The sequence below is a fragment of the Micropterus dolomieu genome, linkage group LG14, assembly GCF_021292245.1.
Source record: "Micropterus dolomieu isolate WLL.071019.BEF.003 ecotype Adirondacks linkage group LG14, ASM2129224v1, whole genome shotgun sequence".
Taxonomy (NCBI): domain Eukaryota; kingdom Metazoa; phylum Chordata; class Actinopteri; order Centrarchiformes; family Centrarchidae; genus Micropterus; species Micropterus dolomieu.
The window spans coordinates 24,950,285-24,966,234 of NC_060163.1; the positions used below are offsets into that span (position 1 = coordinate 24,950,285).

At 43.0% G+C, this 15,950-nt stretch overlaps 1 protein-coding gene across 4 annotated transcripts in view; it reads left to right on the forward strand.

The window, feature by feature from the left end:
• LOC123982846 overlaps window positions 1-14,561 on the forward strand; it is an 18,470-nt gene extending 3,909 nt beyond the window's left edge. The window contains exons 1-12 of one of the 4 annotated variants that reach the window (XM_046068748.1): window positions 1,047-1,145; window positions 3,138-3,197; window positions 3,286-3,387; window positions 3,483-3,828; window positions 3,944-4,226; window positions 4,757-4,990; window positions 5,082-5,173; window positions 6,683-6,787; window positions 6,892-7,085; window positions 7,178-7,342; window positions 7,750-7,898; window positions 12,719-14,561. In XM_046068748.1, coding sequence (XP_045924704.1) covers window positions 1,075-1,145; window positions 3,138-3,197; window positions 3,286-3,387; window positions 3,483-3,828; window positions 3,944-4,226; window positions 4,757-4,990; window positions 5,082-5,173; window positions 6,683-6,787; window positions 6,892-7,085; window positions 7,178-7,342; window positions 7,750-7,898; window positions 12,719-13,620 — 2,703 coding nt within the window. In that variant the 5' untranslated portion in view covers window positions 1,047-1,074 and the 3' untranslated portion in view covers window positions 13,621-14,561. Of the gene's footprint in view, window positions 1-1,046; window positions 1,146-3,137; window positions 3,198-3,285; window positions 3,388-3,482; window positions 3,829-3,943; window positions 4,227-4,756; window positions 4,991-5,081; window positions 5,174-6,682; window positions 6,788-6,891; window positions 7,086-7,177; window positions 7,343-7,749; window positions 7,899-12,718 lie in introns of those variants that run through there. The other 3 variants (XM_046068747.1, XM_046068746.1, XM_046068749.1) reach the window with 3 other exon arrangements.
• Window positions 14,562-15,950: the final 1,389 nt, after the last annotated feature.

Sequence of the window (15,950 nt, forward strand, 5' to 3'; positions counted from 1 at the left end):
GATTTATTTATTAATGCTGATTATTCAGTCAAAACGCTGTGCAGTGCCTATCAAAGGTCAAACATGTTGTTTACTTGCTCTGGTTGTTTACAAAAAGGTGCAATGTTGTTGTTTTACATTGCACATTGGTGGAATCTGATGCACAGGTCCATGCCATGGCCAAAGGTTGATTTGCATCCCACAGCCTCCATTAATAGGAGTGCTTTGTGTTGAGTTTATGTTGCAAGTTATTAGGGCCCGAGCACGAACCGTAGTCATGGTCGTGTATCATGGCCAGACGTACAAAAAAGCCTCTTGGGGCGATGCCCGACACCCAACAGGAAGTCGGCCGGTTTCGATTTAATGGTCATTTTTTGCATTTTAGCTACACACTTTGTACTTTAACGAACTCCTAGCGAATTAGTCTGGTTGACTTCAAATTTTCGCTGTCTAAACCCATTTATCTGTATTTGTATAGCACCTTTATCTGTGAAAGGTGCTATACAAATAAACTTTACTTACTTACATTGACGATTAAAAGTTATTCAAGCGGTTATTATTATTATTACCAGTCGACCAGTTTGCCTGTGGCATGCTGTCAAAAATCGATGATTCGCCATGAAACAGGAAGATGTTATAATTTCTGTATACATGTTGACATCTGGACCAAATTTGATATGTATATTAAGAGTCGCGCCCTGAACCCGTAACACATTCATGAGGCCATGTTGTAAAACTTGTGAGTTTTCGGTTAACTGCGTGGCGGTGGCATGGCGGCGAAGTTCCACGCTTCACCGTGGCACAGGAAGTTGTACATGCTCAGATCTTTACGAAGTTTTACACGTTTAATAAGACTCCCGCCCTGAACACATGTACATGCTGACATTCACCCATGATGATAGCGCCACCTGCTGGCAACAGGAAGTGATCTTCAATGAAGCAGCCCCCGTGGCACGTTTTACCTACATGTATGAAATTTTGGTGGCACATGCATTATGTATTACAGGGGTGTGCAGCTATGTCATGTAGCACTTATTCTCTTGATGTTGCTGTTGTTTCTCCAGCTATGAGAGAGGTTCTGCAGCATCGACTCTAATGGAGGAAACACCTTTTCAAGACACAGGTCCGGCAGTGTCTAGCATCGGTGCTTCTGGAAGGATGAACAGGCAAGTCATTAATATAATATTTACAGTAAAGTTGCTGTATTACCATATGTGGGATGTACAGTATCTCACAAAAGTCAGTACATCCCTCACATTTTTGTAAATATTTCATTATATCTTTTCATGTGACAACACTGAAGAAATGACATTGCTACAGTGTAAAGTAGTGAGTGTGCAGCTTGTACAACAGTGTAAATTTGCTGTCCCCTCAAAATACACATCACACAGCCGTTAATGTCTAAACCGCTGGCAACAAAAGTGAGTACACCCCTAAGTGAAAATGTCCAAACTGGGCCCAATTAGCCATTTTCCCTCCCTGGTGTCATGTGACTTGTTAGTGTTACAAGATTTCAGGGGTGAATAGGTGTGAATGGGGCAGGTGTGTTAAATTTGTTGTAATCGCTCTCACACTCCCTCATACTGGTCACTGGAAGTTCAACATGGCACCTCATGGCAAAGAACTCTCTGAGGATCCGAAAAAAGAATGGTTGATTTACATAAAAAAAACTCAGCTGGAGCGCGGTGGCCAAGTCCATACAGCGGTTCAACAGGACAGGTTCCACTCAGAACAGCCCTCGCCATGGTCGACCAAAGAAGCTGAGTGTACGTGCTCAGCGTCAAATCCAGAGGTTGTTTTTGGGAAAAAGACGTGCGAGTGCTGCCAGCATTGCTGCAGAGGATGAAGGGGTGGGGGGTCAGCCTGTCAGTGCTCAGACCGTACGTCGCACACTGCATCAAATTGGTCTGCATGGCTGTCGTCCCAGAAGGAAGCCTCTTCTAAAGATGATGCACAAAAAAGCCTGCAAACAGTTTGTTGAAGACAAGCATGGACATGGACATGGATTACTGGAACCATGTCCTGTGGTCTGATGAGACCAAGATACACTTATTTGGTGCAGATGGTGTCAAGCGTGTGTGGCGGCAACCAGGTGGAGTACAAAGACAAGTGTGTCCTGCCTACAGTCAAGCATGGTGATGGGAGTGTCCTGGTCTGGGGCTGCATGAGTGCTGCCGGCACTGGGGAGCTACAGTTCATTGAGGGAACCATGAATGCCAACATGCACTGTGGCATACTGAAGAATGTGAGAGACCCAGGTTCAATCCCCCACTGTGACCCATCCACCATTGTGTCCCTGAGCAAAACACTTAACCCCTAGTTGCTCCAGAGGCGTGCGACCTCTGACATGTATAGCACTTGTAAGTCGCTTTGGATAAAAGCGTCAGCTAAATGAATAAATGTAATGAAGCAGAGCATGATTGCCTCCCTTCGGAGACTGGGCCGCCGGGCAGTATTCCAACATGATAATGACCCCAAAACACACCTCAGAGAAGACCACTGCCTCGCTAAAGAAGCTGAGGGTAAAGATGATGGACTGGCCAAGCATGTCTCCAGACCTAAACCCTACTGAGCATCTGTGGGGCGTCCTCAAACGGAGGGTGGAGGAGCGCAAGGTCTCTAACATCCACCAGCTCCGTGATGTCGTCATGAAGGAATGGAAGAGGACTCCAGTGGCAACCTGTGAAGCTCTGGTGAACTCCATGCCCAAGAGGGTTAAGGTAGTGCTGGAAAATAATGGTGGCCACACAAAATATTGACACTTGCCCAATTAGGACATTTTCACTTAGGGGTGTACTCACTTTTGTTGCCAGCTGTTTAGACATTAATGACTGTGTGATGTGTTATTTTGAGGGGACAGCAAATTTACACTGTTATACAAGCTGTACACTCACTACACTGCAAAGTGTCATTTCTTCAGTGTTGTCACAAGATATAATCATTTACAAAAATGTGAGGGGTGCACTCACTTTTGTGAGATACTGTATCATGTTCTGGTTAATCTTTTCAGAGATGAGCGTCTGAATGTCACTGCAGAATCCACAGAAATGAACCTTGAACAAAGGAAACAGTTCAACTGTCATAATGTCTTTGTACTACATGTCTTCTGTTTTATATATATTCATAATTAATATATTTTAATGGTTTTATTTTTACAGCTTACAAGACATGAGCATGGAGGACAAGCACAATGTTTTCAATAACCCCTTGAACAGTGTGTAAGTAGTGCTCCATAATGACATTTATTACTATTTAGTGTTCTCTCTGTAGGATTTATTGTTTTCTGAATATGTCCTCCTTTTACAGAATTGATTGGACAGATGAAGGCCCCCCTTCCTTTCATGAAAAAGATGATGGAGATAAAGGTGACAGCTCTGATGAAGAGGATCTTCCACCCATTTGTATACGGTGTGTTATCAGTCAGTCTTTACTCTGCTATTGTTCTGTGATGCCAGCTTTTATTCAAATCTTTACACATATGCCTTCATGTTGTGCCTCAACAGAATGGGTGGAGCATTAAAGAAAGCACCATCGATCGATCGACTTCCAGTTATTGGAACGGGCGAGGCAGCGCATGACCAGCCTGCACGTGAAGACCCTCCTGATGAGGCTTCTCCCTGTGATCAGGACCCTGTTTTCCCATCCCCACAGCAGGTCCTTTGTGAAGATGACATCGTTGGTGCCAGAGCTTCAATAGTATACGAGGACTGCTTGAGACAGCTGGCTACATTTCTGATGCTGCCTGTGAAAAAATGTACAGGCCTTTTAAAGACTGGTGTGGTGTGTGACTGTGTTGCCCCCTTTGAGATCAACATCACTTCCAAGGGCACAGCAACGAGTGTCGAATGGGTAAGTCCTGACAGTCGCAGCGTATCATAACTGTAAATTCCCATTAAAACACATTTGTAGTGAAAGCCAGTGCTGTACATGCCAAATGCAATCCTGTCTTTTCTTGGACTTTCAGATCTGTCCCAATGGACACAGCTTGTGGAGGTGGAATTCCCAGCCTGTAATGAAGTGTGGGACGCAAGCTGGAGATTTTCTCTTGTCCACCAACATTTTGTTGTCTGGCAACGACTATGCGAAGGTCGCCCTCTTGTTCAAGTTCATGAACATGGGGATGGTGAAGAAGAACACCTTCGTGTCCATTCAGGACGCTTACTGTGTGGACACAGTGAAGGCCTTCTGGGAAGAGAGGAGGACTGAGGCCCTCAGTGGCCTTCAGGGGAAAGATGTTGTGGTCCTAGGTGCGTAGCTGAAACTTTACCATGTTATGCAAGTATTGAAGACATTAGCATGGTTCCTATGTCCTGGAAAATAGCTGACCAGTTTTCCAGTCATGAAAAAGACATGGAAAATTTGAGAAAAACTAAAATGCCCAAGAAAATCTTTTTTTAACATTATGTTGCGGTTGCTTGGTTATGTTTGGAACTGTTGTGAACACAGGTTTGATGGCATTAATTCAAGTGACCAAAAACTGAATGAATAATGTGAGTTGTATTTTCCTCCAACGGTAAACATTAGTCACTGCTGACATCACAACGTTGTGCGGGCATCACGATTGTAACCCCCCCCAGTAAAAACCTCGGCTTGCTCCGCCTCTCTCTGTCTCTTCCTGTCTGTCTTACCAACTAGATCATCGCTGAAAATGTCTTGGAAAAGTCCTAGAAATTTATCTCCAGACAAGAGTGGGAATCCTGATTACACAATGGCAGTGTGAGTGTATGTAAGCAGCTAATTCATATTTTTGGATTCAGTTTCAATTACTTTTTTTCAGCGGATGGCAAATATGACTCTCCAGGCCATCGTGCACATTACTGCAGCTACGCCACCATGGAGAATGACACCAAAGAGATCATTCATGTTGCCACCATCAACAAGCAGCACCCATCCTGCAACTCTGTCGTCATGGAGAAGGAGGGTTTTATCAAGGCTGTGGACAAGCTTACATCTGAGATAAAGCTAGTGGAGATCTGCACAGGTGCTAATGCCCAGATCGCAGCCCTTATGGGTAAGTACTCATCTGATATAATGTACAAATACATGCATTGAAAAGATGATTGAAATATTGTAGTAATATTAAATGCTTCCCCACTTCACAGACCCAGACGAAGGCAGATACAAGGATCTTGGAATCCATCACAGTCAGGACATGTGGCATGGTGCCAAGAACCTGGTCAAAAAAATAGCTGCTGTAAGTTGAATAAGTGGCTCATGTTGTTGTCTACAGTATGTTTTCATCATAAAGTGACTATATCTGACATCAGGGTTTTTTACCTATGTGTCATTCCTGAAAGAGTACATGTGTTTTTATTCCAATCAAAGACAACAAAAATTGATTTCACTGCTTGGCTCCTTCTCTCTGACTGAAGGTGTGTGAATCATTGAAATCATCTGGCAATGTTCCACCTGCCCTTAAAACTGGCATAATCAGACCAATTCTCAAAAAACCCACCCTTGATCCAGCATTTGCAAATTACAGGCAAAGTACTGGAAAAAGTTTTTGCCACTGATCTGCAGCACCACCTCAAACATAACAACCTTTTTGAAAAAATTCAGTCTGGTTTTCCACACTGCTCACAGCACAGAAACAGCCCTGGCTATAGTCACAAACGACCTACGAATGGCAGCTGATGCTGGCCTCATACTCCTCGATCTGTCTGCTGCTTTTGACGCTGTGGATCATGGCGAACTTCTCAACCGGCTACACCAAACCACTGGACTCACTGACACTACTCTTAACTGGTTTAAATAATATCTGACAGAACAGAGTACATTTCACTTGGAAGCGCAAGGTCCCGGCAACACGCAGTCACTTGCGGAGTCCCCCAGGAGTCAGTCCTCTTCACTATTTACATCCTTCTCCATCGGCCACGTCATCAGTCGACATGGAGTCTCGTTTCACTGCTATGCTGATGACATACCACTGTACATGTAATCGGACACACACCACTGCAGCTGCATCACCATCATCATCTTCTTCAACACTCACCGCCTGTCTGGAGGAGATAAAGGCATGGATGAAACACAACTTCCTCCAGCTGAACAGCTCCAAAACTGAGGCATCCTTCATAACCGGTATAACTATCTCTGGTCATGACATTCCCCTCTCCACAGATTAAGTAAGATTTGACCCACAACTAACTTTTGAAGCCCATATCAAAAACCTCTGCAAGACGTCTTTCTACCATCTCAGAAATATATATATATATATATCCTCCAGACTGGATTACTGTAACGCACTTCTCATCGGGATCCCTAACAAGAGTCTGCAGAGACTGCAGTATATTCAGAACAGTGCAAGGATGCTGCAAGGATCCTGATGAGAGTGCGAAAGTACAACCACATCACACCCATTCTCCATTCACTTCACTGGCTTCCCGTTTCTGCTAGAATTGAATTCAAGGTCTCCCTTCTCACCCACCAGTGCATCTATGGAAATGCCCCCCCCCCCAAACATTTCTTTTTAGGAGAACGTATGAGTTTTAATTAACCCTGCAAGCTGTTTTTATTTTATATTGATGTTTTTACCTTGCTTTTATGATCTTAAGTGTAGAAGTGCATTACAAATAAAAAAATTTATTATTATTATCAGGTGTAATCTTTGGTTGGGATGAAAATCTGTTTACTCTCAGCCCTCCATTGAATTTGGTTTAATACCCATGTTCTATGTTATTATGCACGTTTTGTTTTGTTCTTGAAGGCAGCAAAGATGGAAGGACAGGCCAAACTCCTCATCTGGCTGAAAGACATTGTAAACCATTTTTGGTGGTGTTGTAAGAAAGCTGACACAGCCAAGAGGTTTTTGGTAAGCGCATCCTTTATATATTGTGTATTTTTTTTTTGTAGTAAATTTTTTGTACAGTTCATTCGTTTCCATATCTTTTTATAGTGCTATTCTGTTTTTTGCAGGCACTGTGGGTTGGTATCACTTACCATGTCTGTGACGTTCACACCTGGACTATGGGAAGGTGTCAACATGGGCATCTTGAAGAAACATGTGGAAAGGCGTGGATCCAGAAAGACTCCAGGTGCCACAAAGCTTTAGTGGACATCGTTCTCAATAAGCGTTGGCTGAAGGATGTGCATAAATACCTGCGCTTCAGGTAAAGTGTGGCTACATGTTTCACACAGATGTAAATAATGACGGTTTGTGATTATTTTTTTTCAATACTGTATATATTTTGTGTTCAATCAGATCAACTGCAGACCTAGAGGTATTCCAGAATCATATATTGATGTATGCCAGCAAGCGATCCACCTTCAGTCCCCCAGTTTATGAGGCAAGAGTTCTGCTTGCTGCTCTGGACTATAACTTCCACCGGAACCGACCAACAGTAAAAATAGCTGAAGGCAAAGAGATGTACGTTTTACACTTGAAATAATCGTATTAAGAAGTAATATATATTGTGTGCAAGTGAATAATTATTTGTTGTTAAAATGACTAACAGATAGCGGTACAACTGATCACAAAACTCACGGTTCAGATCGATCCCCGGTTTTGATTCATAGATGGGATCATTTTGGGATCTGTAAAACATTAAAATTTGGTTCAAATTAGACTCAACAGCCTAACGGGTTTCACTCAGTGGTGTCGAAAGTGCTTTTAAATCACACGGTCTCCCCTAAACCAATCACTGCGCTTCAGTTAAACTGCATGCATCTATGTTTTCTATCTTTTCACTGCAACTCCATACAGATCATGAATCAACTACGATCCGTTGCACCACTACTAACTGATATTGAATTGTTGAATTTGTGTAATTACAGTTTCAGAAGGCTGTACAAGAAAAACGGCAGAAGATACAGCCTATATGCCCTGAAATCTGAAAAAACCTACGCATACGTCTCTGAGCTGCAAGCAAGGATTGTAAAGCGGAAAATCACAAGTGAAGTGGTGATGCCTAAAAGGAAGACAGGTAAGACTTTGTTTTCCTCCAGGCCCGAAGTGGATGGTGACTTGATGTCGTCGTCGTTGTCGTCGTCATCATCAAATCAGATGGCACTTATATGTGTCGTTCTGGAGGGCGCAAAGTTTGAAGCAAATTGTAGTAAAAGACTTTTGATGATTACCTCACTACTTGCCATCGATGGTGTGCACCATCACTATTAAAATGGAGTACTGTACTGTCTGACTCTTGTGTTGACCCCTGTATTCATTCTCTGCACTTTATTAATTGGATTGGAGGTACAGCAGAGCACAGGACATTTAAAGAGGCTTTAATCTTGCTTGGTGAACTAGTGTTGTATAGATGGTTCTGCAGAAAAACAACAGAAATAAATCGTAAAGTTTAGGTCATTCACATAACAGAATCTCATTTCTGTACACGGGTCGGGTCTCAAAGTATTTTTTACAGAACAAAGTAGGTAATTTAGTAATTATCTAGTCAAATGGTTTACAAATGCTACCATAGTAAACTATCACCAATAATATTTAAGAACACTAGTCATCCATAGGCAGTAAGATATGACTACTTGCACAGACAGAGAAATAAGATTAATATCAGAAAACATAGGCAAAGAGCACTATCTAGTGGTGAAACGGGGACATTAAATGCCACGTCTCTTAAGTAGTAGTAGTAGTCCTTACCTGGGAACACCCCAATAACCTTACCAATTGCCCAGAAAGCTCTCGGTAGTTGCGGATCGATTTATCATTACCATTTAATCTGGAATGGACCAAAGCAATCCATCTCAGCGGAGTAGAAGGGTGGTCTGGTGAGTCTTAGCCTGGCAGGTGGTAAATCTGCTATTTTTGGAACTGCCGGTTTTGACTTCCATCTCCGGCACTGAAAGCAATGATGCGGGTTCTTTTGTATTACTTACCTTGCACGCAAGATCCAGAAGGTGTATCGAAGCTCCCCAAATACTCTTTCTGTACAAAGATGGCAGAGTTTGGTGTCATAGTCTTGGATTAAGAGCTTGGTTATGGGATGACTGGGGTGAAGAATGACTGTATGAAGACTTCCCAAGTCCTTCAGCTTGCCTAAGCCATCCTTCAACCCTGATCAGCTCTGTGGTCATGTCAAACTCTGGAGCTAGGGTGAGTAGGCAGTTACTCATAGACACCTGTTTGCCAGCTTTAAGTGAGTGATAGTCATCACCGAAACTGTCCTGTTGGGCCTTACATAGGATAATTATTTCTGCTTCACGATAGCAGGTGGCAGAGGGTTTACCAACCCTTCCAGCCGCCCAAGCAATCCCTGTGCAGTTGCATCCAGTAGCCCGCTCCTAGTACTGAACTGAGTTGTATCAGGCACTGCTGTGTTAATGCCCACGGTGGTAATGCATCATATGACGGATCTCTTGAGCTCAGCAGTATCATCTGAAGGACAGGAAGTTTGATTGGCCATTCACTGGGTGGTCACTGCAAAAATGCAGGACCTTGGCTTCATCGATTTAGGCTGGGTCAAATCTGACAGGGTCTTACCTCTAGTGAGGTCATTAGCAGGATTGCAGGAAGAATCCACAAACCTCCAAGCCTGTAGATCTGTTAGCTCTTGGATCTCTGCAACCTTGTGCCTACAAAGAACTTGAATCTACATGACTCTGACTGGAGCCAGTTGAGCACGGTCATGGAGTCGGTCCAGTATATTGTTTGTCTGATGAGTAAAGTAAGCTCGTTAGCAAGCTGGGCGCCTTATACTACAGCACAACGTTCTAATCTTGGCACAGATTGCTTCTTCTTGGGGGCGACACATGACCTGTCCATGACGAAAGTGACCTCAATGTTAGCTTGGTTGTCCTCAGACCTCAGATAAGCCACTGAGAAGTAGGCTTTTTCTGAGGCGTCGCAAAAAACATGTAAATCTCTGGCAACTCTAGTCCTGTCCATGTCAGTTGTGACATCTTGGCGTGGTAATTTGATGCAGACCTGTGAGCTTGCTCTGCCAACTGATCCAGTCATGCAGTAAGTCCTCTGGGAAGAATGGGTTATCCCATTCCCTCTGCTTAGCCCGCAACTGCTGAACCAACACCTTGTCACGAGTGGTGAATGGTCTTGTAAACCCAAGAGTGGCATACTGTAAAGCAAGGACTCTGTACACGTTGCGGAGAGTGTGTGTCCCGTGGTCAATCGGGCAATGCTTGAACCCCAGGGTATCATCCAAGCACTGCCACCTCGGCTCTAGGATTGATTCTTGGGGATCTGCATGATCTTTGTGCTGACACAGTTCACTACTGTAGAGATTTTACCACGCTTGCATCATTACAGGCCCACTGGCGTATTTCAAATCCGCCTGATGCCAGAACGTCTCTTAATTTGGTGACAAGTTGTTTTGTATCTTCCTTTGTAATCTGAAGGCAGTTGTCAACATAAAAGCATCTCTCCACAGAGAACCTTGCATCAACGTGCCTCTTAAGGGCATATGTGGCACAACATGGACTGCATCTCGCACCAAATGGGAGAACCTGCCACTCGTACACATCTGGGGCATCAGTAGTGTCTGCTCCACCCCACACAAATGTCAGGGGAGATCTGTCCTCGGGGAGGAGACGAACCTGGTGGAACATCACTTTTATATCACCCTTGATGGCAAAGGCATATTCTCTGAATAACAGACGTATCCCTAAGAGGGACGGACCTAAGACAGGCCTGGGCAGCAAAGACTTGGAATAGGTTCAGCCCCTTGGATTGGAAAGAGGAGTTGAAAACAATACTGGGTTTACCATTATGCTCAACCAGATGATAAGGAATGTACCATCACTGGCCCTCCTGAAAGGCATCTTCTGTTGGGAGCTTCACCACTAGGGGTGTAACGGTAGCAGTGATGTTCACATTCGTGTGGTACTGTTTAAAATGAGTGAACGTTAGCAAGTTTGACGTGTTGCCAAAAACATACCCGATCACTACTGAGCAATGTCGGCACACTGCTTTCGTCTTATCGAAGTGTTCCCAAACAAGAGACCTCAATGATAAGGGAGGGTCTTCATGCTCTGGCTTCTCTGCACTGGCCATGATGCTTGCTAGCGACAGGCTGGGCTGAAGCAGAGACGTTTTGGCTAAAGTGCAAGACGGAGATTTGGTCCGTCACTTAATATGTTCATGTGGAAACACGGATCGACGTATGTTCCGCACACATTCCGTGCACATTTGCACCGTTCTGAAAGTCTTTTACCAAAGTGGTCCGGTTTGAATACATGTATCTATTCATTTACATTTATTCATTTTATCCAAAGCGACTTACAATTGCTCTATATGGGGTTAAGTGTCTTGCTCTGGGACACATTGGTGGATGTGTCAAAGTGGGGAGTTGAACCCGGGTCTCCTACACCAAAGGCTGCATGCCCATCCATTGCCCATCACAAACCTCAGGACCTCGTAAATGGCTGGTCCAGCTTGTGACCTATATGGAGCCTGCACGTATTGTCAAATAGCGTTCTGTCGAGGATAAACGGCCTGCAGCCTGGGTGCCTCCCGGTGAGCACTGATGCAGCTAGCAGGTTATGCAGAGTAGTAAGGTGTAGAGTAGAGTGACAAACTCTGGATTTTCATCTCTTTCCTGGTACCTCCTGGTATACCAGGGAGATTCCTAAGCTTATGCTAACTTGGGGGAGATGGATACATACGCTGATAAATTTTGCTTTGATGTTCTGGATGAGGAGGTAGCTGCTGTTTCCTTGAACAGCTGTATCTCTTCACTCTGTCTAGGTAATCAGTCATTCTCTATGAGGACTGCTGTTTACCTTGGCTAACCTCTGACTCCCATCAAGGCTTGGGCTGCCCATCAAGTCCATTGGTGGTATGGTCACCTCTGTTGCTGGGTGAGTGCTGGTGCTTAGGCTATGCAAGCTTCGTTCGTGGGGCCGGGATGGGAGTGGGTTTTGCAGGAATCCTGTTTATTGATCATGGTGACAGCACAGGAGTTGTTCTAGGCCGTTGGTTGTTAGACACAAGTGTAGGACGTAAAGGCGATCCTCTTTGCTAAAAATGTGTGGAGGCAGGAGCGTTGAATGAGGGTGGTAACACTGAGGCCTCTGTGGCGTTCTCTCCTGGCTCCTGCTGTATTTCCGCAAGGGGGCAGCATTCGTATCTTTGCCGGCTTCCTTTGTCAATGTTGGACACCCCTGTACCATGAGCAGCTGTTGTACCTGGACTTGGATTTCCTCTGTTCTTTAAATCTTCTCGTTACTTATGCAGACATTAAATGCCTTGTCTCTATAGGATCGTCCGAATACTATTAATATCCTTGAAATAATGACTCTTAACAGCAGAGCTAAATAGTAAAGGTAAATACGACAAGATATTTTAAACTAGCAACATAACATCTATCTCCACACAGCCACATGGGTCGGCAAGCAGAAACGGCAACACAATAGGTTAGAACATCTGAACATGAAGTTATCCATCAGGAAGGTATTACAATGTCTCTCCTTTACCACGGGTTCATGAAGGTGACAATTGTTCAGCACTTGCTTGAAAATGGATGCTTGTGAACACAAGTAAGTCCACACTGGATTAACTGGGCCGCTCTGGGTGTGCAAGCCTGGTTACCAGGTGTGTGCTTCAAGTGGATCTGGGAGATTAAAGCAATTTGCCGTCAGAAGTGCCACCTTACGCTGCAGCGGTGACGTCACTTATTGCTCTTTTTTTAACAACAATGGTTACACGTTCTCTTGACCTGTATCCTAAAAAATGGAACTCCATTTTCCACATTATAGATATGTTTATATTACATTTCTATTTTTTTATTAGTTTCCTAGAAAATGACTGCCAACAGGTTTTTGGTGTGTGTTTCAGTGTTCCCTGCAGATGTCCAGCGGCTGTTGGTGATTCAAATACAGGTTCCCCCAGCGTGTAGCCCCAGTCTGGAACAGAAGGACCCAGAGCCCCTTCACATAAAAGAAGAACAGGAGGAACTCTGGATCAGTCAGGAGGAAGAGCAGCTTAATGGGCTGGAGGAGGCTGATATCACCAGGTTCCCATTCACTGCTGTTACTGTGAAGAGTGAAGATGAGGAAGAGAAACCTCTGTCTCCACAGCTTCATCAAAGCCAAACTGAGGACCACAGAGAGGCAGAGCCTTCAGCCAGCAGCTCAGCTACGCAGATAAAAACAGAAACTGATGGAGGATCAGAACCTGCTGGGAACCTTGATCCAGATAGTCATTTACAACCAGATACTGATGAAAAAGTTTCAGACACTGAAGTCAGTAGTAATGACTGGCATAAACCTTTGTCAGTTTGTGGGCCTGAAACTGAAGACATTGACAATGTTTGGATGGAGACCAGAGCACCTGAGTCAGGTATAAATTCTCTGAAATATAAGGAAGCTCCTGTAAGTGATGTGGAATGTAGTGCTGGGGGAAAATCCTTTAGCTGCTTTGAGTGTGGTAAACAATATCACCACAAGGGGTCTCTTCAGAGACACATGATATGTCATTTAAGCAAAAGGCCTTCCACCCATCTGGTTAATGAGAAATGTTGTAAAGTAAAGGAAAATGTAGATTCACAGAGAAGAGTCCACACAAGAGGGAAACCATTTGGCTGTGGGGTTTGTGGTAAAAGGTTTAACAAGCGGACACATCTTATATTACACATGAGAGTCCACACAGGAGAGAAACCATTTAGCTGTGATGTTTGTGGTATAAGATTTACACAGCAGCCACATCTGAAAACACACATGAGAATCCACACAGGATAGAACCAGTTCAGTTGCAGGGTTTGTTGTGAAAGATTGTGTTGGTAAAACCACAGTAGTTGGCATTGTCTTCAATTGTTTTGTTTTTGTCTTTCCTCATTGTGTGGTGTTTAAGAAATATGTCGCTTAGGCAGACGGACACAACGGCTCTCTGTGGCATGTAAGCAAAATACCACCAGTACCAACAACTTTAGAAAGAAGACAGACTAAAGAACACACATTTCTCTTGGCTTGTTGTAGCTAAATCCAAATCGACAAAAGCTGTCTGCCAACACTTAAAAGCTGCAAAGATGAAAATGACATTTACACATGCTGCCTCATATGCCATCTGCACTTTTAGAATGCAGTACACCAGGAGTATTAATGGTGACGCTAGTTGGAAAATGTGTATACCTTGATGATGTATGTATGTGAAAATAAAAGATTCATGTCATCAGCATATTAACACACCAAACCATGAGTGTGTCATTGAATGGCTGTAATGACTGCCACCCTCACCTTTTAACTCTGGAAAAAAGTGCGTTTGTGACAGCAGCCCCCGTTAATAGTTCTCTACTGCGAGGGGAAAAAAAATAAAACAAGGCAAAAGACTATCATGACAATGGCTGTCACTCTGCAAGCGTTTACACAAATCTGTTCTGTGTGGCGTCATTCTTTGGGGAACCAAAACTGTTTTCCAAAAAATTCGATAAATCTTTATTGTAATAACGGCAGTGACAACACAGCCTACTGTAGCTCTGCGATGGAAGGAACAAAAATATTCCAAACATACTGCACATCAAGGAATGTATCTGTATTAACAATGTACATTTTGTGTAAACTAAGTAATACAGTCATCTGAAATGTAGTGAAAGTGTAGAAGGAGGTGCGACCTTTGGTGCACCTTACTCAGGTTTTCACCTTTTTTAAAAATAAGATTTATAAAATGAAAATGACTATCAAAATAGGGTTGTGATTCTTTTTTAGTTTTTTACTGAAAGTTTTATTTTATTTTACAGGTTCCATACTTTCGTATACTTTCCTAGATATGTCACTGTAGTAAGTTAACTCCTACGAAGGTATTTAGTCCTTCATTGTGGAAAAACTTAACAAATGAATTTTGGCTCTTGCCACTGTGATAATAAATGTGGGCTTATTCCTCCATGACAAACCGGTCAGCAGCACCATGTGTTTAGATTTTGATTATTTGCATCATGCTAAGCTCATCCTCTGTTATCAGAGCCTTAAAAACGTTTAACAACAAACACAGCAGAGAAAGCACTTTTAATGTCTCTCTTTATAATACAAAAAGTTAATATATGACCAAGTTTTGTGAAACCTATGAGGAGTGACCTGCTGCAGTTAGTAAAATGAAGAGTGACTAACTGCTGACTCTTAGTGCAACAGGTCAGTGCACCAGAGAGGGCAACATCTAAAAAAGACCCTCACCTCTGTAGACAGTGCTTTCGGGTTAGTGGTTTGTATGTTTTTTTTCTTTTACTGTGTCTTCCCTTTCCAGAAACATTGCAGCATCCCTGCTTCACCGTCTTCCTCTAAATGGGACCATAATTTACTAAATGAACATTATGCTGTGTTGAAGAAGACTTGAAACTTACAATTAAGACCAAACATCTTATTAGGAAAGTGTTTACTGATGTGATAAATGAGAAGTAGGTTTATTTTACCATTGACTACAATTTAATCAGACTTCTTTTTGCAACCGGTGGAGTCGTCTGTCATTTTATTAATCATTGTATAGTAGAATATTTTGGTTGGATTTTCACCATTATAGCAGGAAAACTGTGCACACAATTCCATTTCAGGATGAAGACATTCGTATATGTTGTGAAAGTAATAAGAAGGAAAAAGTTATAATTTGTACAGTTAGTTTTATTATTGGGGAAATTTCACATTCGCAAGAAGAAATGGGCTGACTCCAAACCACATTTTGTCAAATTTTATCAAGAAATGTGTCAGTATAGCACCATGATCAAAGACATTAAGAATAAGAAGGCTATTAAGACTTATTATGTGCTCGTTACGTTTTTATTAACCGTAGTATTTTTTACATGTTTTAATCTCTTAATTTCTTGTTTTTAATTGATTTTCTAATTTACATTGTACATGTACCACAGATCATATAATTTATAAAACAAACAAACTGAGAAATGCTTTCGGTCACAGGCAGGAGGACGGAGGAGAGATGAGAGGAGGAACAAAACAGAAATAAGAAGAGCCCTTTCTGTAACACCATCGTCAGGCTGAGCCAATCAGAGGTTCGCGCGCCGGTCATTGTTTACAGTCCGACTAGCAACTTCAGAGACATCAAGATGACATTTCGGCTAATCTGTATA